This window comes from Meleagris gallopavo, unplaced genomic scaffold, assembly GCF_000146605.3.
Source record: "Meleagris gallopavo isolate NT-WF06-2002-E0010 breed Aviagen turkey brand Nicholas breeding stock unplaced genomic scaffold, Turkey_5.1 ChrUn_random_7180001952026, whole genome shotgun sequence".
In the NCBI taxonomy this organism is placed as follows: Eukaryota; Metazoa; Chordata; class Aves; order Galliformes; family Phasianidae; genus Meleagris; species Meleagris gallopavo.
Window position 1 is genome coordinate 1 of NW_011213139.1, and position 1,609 is coordinate 1,609.

A 1,609-nucleotide genomic window follows, 5' to 3' on the forward strand; every position below is an offset into this window, starting at 1 on the left:
AGGTCGGGGTCAGGGGTCAGAGGTCAGGGGTCGGAGGTCGGGGTCAGAGGTCGGGGGTCGGAGGTCGGGGCACGCACTCGAGGCGGAAGTGCAGCTGGAAGCGGTTGGGGTCGGGGGGCCGTCGGTGTCCCAGAAGCAGGTGAGGTCGTGCAGCTGGCGGCTGAAGCACTTGGGGTCCTGCGGCTCCTCGGCCAGCAGCAGCTCCGCTGGGGGGCGCACGGCGGGAACCGGGGTTTGCACGGGGGGTTGTGCACGAGGGGTTTGCACGGGGGTTTGCACAAGAGGGGTTTGCACGAGGGTGCGAGTGTGGGGTTTGCACGGGGGTTTTGCACAAGGGGTTGCAGGAGGGTGTGAGCATGGGGTTTGCACGGGGGTTGTGCACAAGGGGTTGCACAAGGGTACGCAGCTGTTTGCACGAGGGTTGTGCACGAGGGGTTGCACGAGGGTGCGAGCGTGGGGTTTGCACGGGGGTTTTGCACAAGGGGTTTCAGGAGGGTGTGAGCATGGGGTTTGCACGAGGGGTTGCACAAGGGGTTGCACGAGGGTGCGAGTGTGGGGTTTGCACGGGGGTGGTTTGCGCGAGGGTGTGAGCGTGGGGTTTGCACGGGGGTTGTGCACGGGGGTTGCACGAAGGTGCACAGCTGTTTGCACGAGGGTTGTGCACAAGGAGTTGCACTAGGGTGTGAGCGTGAGGTTTGCACGGGGGTTTGCACAAGAGGGGTTGCACAAGGGTGCGAGTGTGGGGTTTGCACGGGGGTGGTTTGAGCGAGGGTGTGAGCGTGGGTTTTGCATGGGGGTTGTGCACGAGGGTTTGCACGAGGGTGTGAGCGTGGGGTTTGCTCGGGGTTGTGCACGAGGGCTTGCACGAGGGTGCAAGTGTGGGGTTTGCACAGGGGTTGTGCACGTGGGGCTTGCACAATGGGATGCACAGGGGTTTGCACGAGGGTTGTGCACGAGGGGTTGCACGAGGGTTGGGCGCGTGGGGTTTGCACGGGGGTTTGCACGAGGGTGCGAGCATTGGGTTTGCACGGGGGGTTGCACGAGGGGTATGCGTGAGGGTTGTGCACATGCGTTTGCACGAGGGGGTTGCACGAGGATGCGACCATGGGGCTTGTACGAGGGTTGTGCACGAGGGGTTGCGTGAGGGTTGTGCACAAGGGTGTGAGCGGGGTTTGCACTACGGGTTGCACAAGGGTTGGGCGCGTGGGGTTGCACGAGGGGGTGCACGGAGGCGTGAGCATGGGGCTTGCACGGGGATTTTGCACGAGGGGTGGCAGGAAGGATTTGAAGCTGCTGTTTGCACGAGGCCAGCACACAAGGGATTTGCACAAGGGTTTTGCACAACAGATTTGCGGCTGAGGCTTTCACCACTTGCACGAGGGGTTGCATGAGGGGGTCGCACGAAAGCCTTGCACGTGGGCTTTGCACGAGGGGGGGTGCACGGAACACAAACCCCCCCCCAGCCCCCCGCTTTTCCACAGCAGTTGCACAAGCACAGCCCCTTGCACAAGCACTCCTCACGTGGGCTCTCTCCCTTGCACAAGCACATTCCCTTGCACAAGCGCTCCCCTTTGCACTCTCCCCCTCCATGTGCGGCTCCCCTTTGCAC

At 63.3% G+C, this 1,609-nt stretch overlaps 1 protein-coding gene across 1 annotated transcript; it reads right to left on the reverse strand.

Annotated features, from left to right (window-relative positions):
* Positions 1–6: 6 nt before the first annotated feature.
* Positions 7–1,603, reverse strand: LOC109365036 (circumsporozoite protein-like). Its single transcript, XM_019611643.1, has one exon. The coding sequence runs from the start codon at positions 1,588–1,590 to the stop codon at positions 676–678; it is 915 nt and encodes a 304-aa protein (XP_019467188.1). The 5' UTR covers positions 1,591–1,603; the 3' UTR covers positions 7–675.
* Between the last annotated feature and the right edge of the window lie 6 nt (positions 1,604–1,609).